At 63.0% G+C, this 5,153-nt stretch overlaps 1 protein-coding gene across 1 annotated transcript; it reads left to right on the plus strand.

The window, feature by feature from the left end:
• Positions 1–818: 818 nt before the first annotated feature.
• Positions 819–1,457, plus strand: NEUROG3 (neurogenin 3; the record flags this gene model as incomplete). The annotated part of the gene is made up of 1 exon (XM_084903610.1): positions 819–1,457. One exon carries the CDS (start codon positions 819–821, stop codon positions 1,455–1,457), a length of 639 nt encoding a protein of 212 aa, XP_084759736.1.
• Positions 1,458–5,153: the final 3,696 nt, after the last annotated feature.

Consider the following 5,153-nt stretch of genomic DNA (forward strand, 5'->3'; position numbering starts at 1 on the left):
GCCGGGAGTCAGACACGACTCTTCTCGTCTAGGGGTGCGGCTCTTTGAGGAACCGAGAGTTGCTGGGACAGCGCCGGCGGGAGAAAGCAAACAGAGCCCGCTCCCCTCCCCTCCCCCCGGCCCGGCCTTTGTCCGGATCCAGCTGTGCCCGCGGGGAGGAGCGGCTCGCGTGGCGGCCCCCGGGGCGCCGCCCTGATTGGCCGGCGGCGGGCTGCGGGGGGCCGGCACGCTCCCGGCGGGGCGCGCGGATAAAGCGGCGTGCCCGGGGCACACGACTCCGCTCCGGACACCCAGGGGCACACGACTCCGCTCCGGACACCCAGGGGCGCACGACTCCGCTCCGGACACCCAGGGGCGCACGACTCCGCTCCGGACACCCAGGGGCGCACGACTCCGCTCCGGACACCCAGGGGCGCACGACTCCGCTCCGGACACCCAGGGGCGCGCGTCTCCGCTCCGGACACCCGCCCGGCAGGCGCGCCAACGAGAGCTGGGAGGCCGGGACCTACTGGGCTCTTCTCCCCTTTAGGGACCCTCCGGGCCCGGCTGCGGCTCCGGCAGCGCCGCTGAACTTGGCATTTGCAAGGCCAGATCCGCTCCCCGCTGCTCAAAGCCCGCGCTCCCACCTTTTGCACCTGAGACCGAGGTAACACCTGGTAACTCTGGGCATTGGACGCGGAAGGGGTTCTCTGATCAGGCGCGGGGGGCTCTTTCTCATGCCCCCCCCCCCCACACACACACACACGCACGTGGCCCAGGTGGGGAGCTGCACCTGGGCGGCACTCCACGCTCACCCGTCCTTTCTCCCCTCCCGCAGGATGGCGCCTCAGCCCCCGGGCGCGCCAGCTGTCCTCCAGGGGACCCACCAGACAGAGCCGCCCTTCCCGGTCGCCCCGAGCGCGGAGGAGCCCTGCCTCGTGTCCGCTCCGCCCAGCCCAACCCGCGCGTCCGGGGACCCCGTCGAGGCCGAAGGCAGCGGCTGCCTCGGGGCCGCCAGGAGGCTGCGGGCGCGGCGCGGGGGGCGCAGCCGGCCCAAGAGCGAGCTGGCGCTGAGCAGGCAGCGGCGTAGCCGGCGCAAGAAGGCCAACGACCGCGAGCGCAACCGCATGCACCACCTCAACTCGGCGCTGGACGCGCTGCGCGGGGTGCTGCCCAGCTTCCCCGACGACGCCAAGCTCACCAAGATCGAGACGCTGCGCTTCGCGCACAACTACATCTGGGCGCTGACGCAGGCGCTGCGCCTGGCGGACCGCAGCCTGGACGGCCTTGGCGCGCCCTGCGAGGAGCTGGGCAGCCCGGGCGGCGGCTCCCTGGGGGACTGGGCCTCCCTCTGCTCCCCAGCCTCCCAGGCCGGCAGCCTGAGCCCCACCGCCTCGCTGGAGGAGCGCCCCGGGCTGCAGGCGCCCGCCTCCCCGGCCTGCCTGCCCGGCGCCCTGGCCTTTTCAGACTTTCTCTGATGGCCCGTGGGCCGCCGGGCGGCGGGTGCTGGGGAAGAGGGAGGATGTGGAGGATGTGGCGGTGGCGGGGGGGACCCTCACGCGGACTGGCTCCTCCCTCCGGCCTCTGGTTCGCTGAGGTTCCATCCCCCACCTTCAGCGCCCTCCGCGCCAACTGAGACATCCTGCCGCCGCCAGCGCAAGTGGGCATTCCGGGCCGCGCGTCTCAGGCCGCCTCCCTGCGGTCACCCCAAAACCTTCTGCAAAAAAAGCTGAGAATGGTAGCACCACACAGGGGGAAGACGAGCCCCCACCCGTTTCCTGACACCCTACCATCTCTCAGTCTGTCTGTCACACCACCACTGTCTCTGACCGCTCCTCCCCGCCCGACGGGACTGAATCCAGCCTCTGGTCTCCGCCCCTCCTCCTCCTCTCTCCCCACCCAGCCACGGGCGTCTGGCCGCCCCCTCTGCCTTAGCCCACGAAGGCGAGCCTCCGCCTTCTCCGAGAGCACTTTTCTGAGCCATTGCCCCGGGGGAGGGGGGCTGGAGCCCGACTGAGAACCCTGAGAACTGGTCTCACATCCTTCTTGGGGAGCGTCTCCCCGCTCCCTCCCCCAACTCCACCTCCCCGAGACCCAGAGAGCTCGTGCCTTTAAAAAAAAATCATTTTGTAAATTATATGATGTCTTTTGAGATGCATTTTGGTACGGTAAATTATATGCCCCCCCCCCGCCCTATTTTACACGTTGTATTTATTGATGAGATTTCAAAAAGAAAAACAACGGGGAAAGTCTATGTTTTGTACAGAAGATTGTTTGGGGTCTGGTGAGTGAGGCTGTGAGCCAATAATAAAAGGGGGACCTGTGGAAGCTGAGCCCGGTGTCTGGTCTGGACTGTGCAGAGGGGAAGGCTGCCGCCCCTGCGGTGGGAGTGGGGCCTCTGTCCAAAGGGAGGGAGGGGTGAGGCTTAAGACAAGCCTCCAAGGGGCTGTCACGGGCGCTGGGGGCCCTTTCCGCTGTGGTTCCCGCCTGAATGTGGTTACTTTTGGGGGGAAATGGGGATAATAACCAGTCCCGATACAGAATCGGGGCTCTCAGAAACGCCACCGGAGGGCTAGGCGCCCCAGGCATTTTCCTAATCTGCCTATCGGCCTAGCATCTTCTGAGCCATTTCACACGCCCGGCGCTGGGGTGGCCCACAGTGACTCGTGGGTCTGAGCAGTGGGGAGCAGGGAAGGCGGAAGGTCCCGCTGGACTTTCTGGTACCCCCCCCCCCCCCGACACCTAGCAGCCGTGGCTGCAAACTTAACAAGAAATTGTTCAAGGTTTCCAGCCAACGGTACTTGACTGGGTAGGATGGTGCAAGGTGGTGACTGAAAGGTGTTCCCGAAGTGCTACCGGAACCCCACCCCATGGCTTCCCGGGCCCCCAAGATCTCTGGGAAGCAGACAAGAGCTCTAAGAATTAGGTCAATGTGCCTGGCACCCAAGAACAGGAAAAAGGAGGGCTGGCACCCCACCCGGCCCATTGAGCCCCAGAAACCTCCTTTGGATTGGTCCTGGGCGCCTGGGGCTGACCTGGGCCAGCCTCCGGAGGGCAGAGGGAGGTCCGAGGCTGGGACCTGGGAGTGGCTTTCCATCCCGTTAGAGCGCAAAGGTGGTGGCTTTGCAGGGGTTCATGCCTCTAGCATCTGCTTCTCTCCTGCCACCCCCTTTCAAACTGAACTTTTCCTCTCTGCTCTCCTCTTAGGTCCCCACAGGTAGCTCTCAGGAGGTACGCTTCGGTTACTGGGGTTGTATTTGAGGGTGCAAAGGGGGACTCTGCAAACAAACTAATAAACGAAGGTGTTCTGTTTCATGGCTTTAATCTGGGGGAAGATTAATGGGTCATTGGCGACCTCTGCATCTGCCACCTCTCCACCTGGGGCGCCCAGGGGGAGGGGGAGCAGGTGTCTGCCGCTCTGGCTGCACAGACCAGGCCTGGGCCTGCTACTCGCTGGGCATTTTGGGGAGGGTGTGGACAGACCTAAAAAGCAGGAAGGTAGCAAGTATGTTGACAAAAGAATTCAAGGCCCAGAACATTACTGCTGGGGGAGAAGGCGCGAGGCAGAGGCACGGGCAGGACTGTCACCTGAGGCTGGGGTGGGAGGCTGGCCCAGGAAAGTGACATTTGGGCCAGGGCTCAGGGTTAGGAGAGGAAGTCCTCAAGCAGGAAGGCCATGGGAAAGCTGTGGGGAGCAGTGCTCCAATAGGCAAATGGCCCCAAAGCTGGAAGAGTGTCTGTTGGCTCTGTGCTCCCACGGTAGGCACCCACTGCCCGGTCCTCTTCTCTTTGGGAGGGTGCTCGTCACCCACAGCACACAGACTGTCCTCCCACCAATGAGTGTTTTAAAAATCACGGTTTAGCCGGTGTGGCTCAGTGGTTGAGCATGGACCCATTAACCAAAGGGTTCCAGTCAGGGCACATGCCCATGTTGTGGGCTCAATCCCCAGTAGGGGTCGTGCAGGGGGCAGCTAATCAATGATGTTTCTCTCTCACTGATGTTTCTCTCTCTCTCTATTCTTCTCCCTCCCTCTCTAGAAGTCAATAAAAACATAGTTTAAAAAAATAAAAATGATTGTTTAACCAACTCCACTCCTGGGCTGCCCCCTTGGGTCGAGGGCAGATCTGCCCTGGGGAGCTGTCCGCTCTACTCTCAGAGTCAGGAGGCGGAGGAAGGGTTAGGGCTCGGTTGAATCACCGCAGAGTTTAGGGCTCTGTGCCCAGGAAGAGCCTCTCCATCGCTGGGGGTGGTCAGCTTCCCCCAGAGGCCCCTAAGCTAAGAGCCCTCCCTCTGTCAGGGCTAGGAAACCCTTCGGAGAGTCGTTCACAGAAACAGCCCACCCCGGGGCCTTCGTCCTAGGGTGGCTTTTAAAATCGGGCTGCTCTCGGCTCCACTGCGCGGCGGAGCCCCCTGCGATAGGAGGTGGCCGCCTGCACCCCGGCTCCCTGAAACCCGACAGGCTCTCAAGCGGGGGCAGGAAAGACGCTGGGGAGGAGCACGCTCCCCCCTCTCCTGCCTTTGTCTGGGCCCAAGCCTGGCTTCCCAGAACAACAGCAATGAATCTTGTGCCATCCCCCATCCCACCCACAACCACAGGGCCTCCCCAGCCGCACACACAGCAGGTAGATTTATGGAGCCCTGCCCCCACCCCACCCCACCCCCAAACCGGCCTCCGGAGGAGGACAAAGCCTCCCGGGGGCCATTGGAATGCTAATGGCCGGGAGCCTGGCCGCGGGGCTGGCACAAAGGCAGGCGGGGCCCCAGGCGCACGCGACCCCACAGGCCCCTCCTCTCCCCTCCGGGCCCCTTGGCCTGGCTTTGTGACCTTGGACAAGTCTTTGAGTCTCAGCTAATTCACTTGAGAAGTTCCCTAATACCCTTTTTCCTGGGTTTCTGGGCACCTAAGAGGAGGCCGTGCTTGCTGGGCTCTGAGTTACAGTCCCCCCAGACCTGAGGGCACAGAAAAGGCCCTTCAGGACCTGGTGCCGGGGAGTGGATGGGGAAGATGTTGGGACATTCGGCTGAGAGGGTGGCACAGGTTTGGTATAACGACATTTTTACATTCATGTAATTAATACTCTCTGCTGTCTCCCCCTACCCCCTTCCTTTAAAAATATCTGCAGACAGTGATCAATAAAAGCAGCGGACACTCGCTAACGTCACCTGCCAACTA

This window comes from Pipistrellus hanaki (assembly GCF_964339955.1).
Source record: "Pipistrellus hanaki genome assembly, chromosome: 14".
NCBI lineage: Eukaryota > Metazoa > Chordata > Mammalia > Chiroptera > Vespertilionidae > Pipistrellus > Pipistrellus hanaki.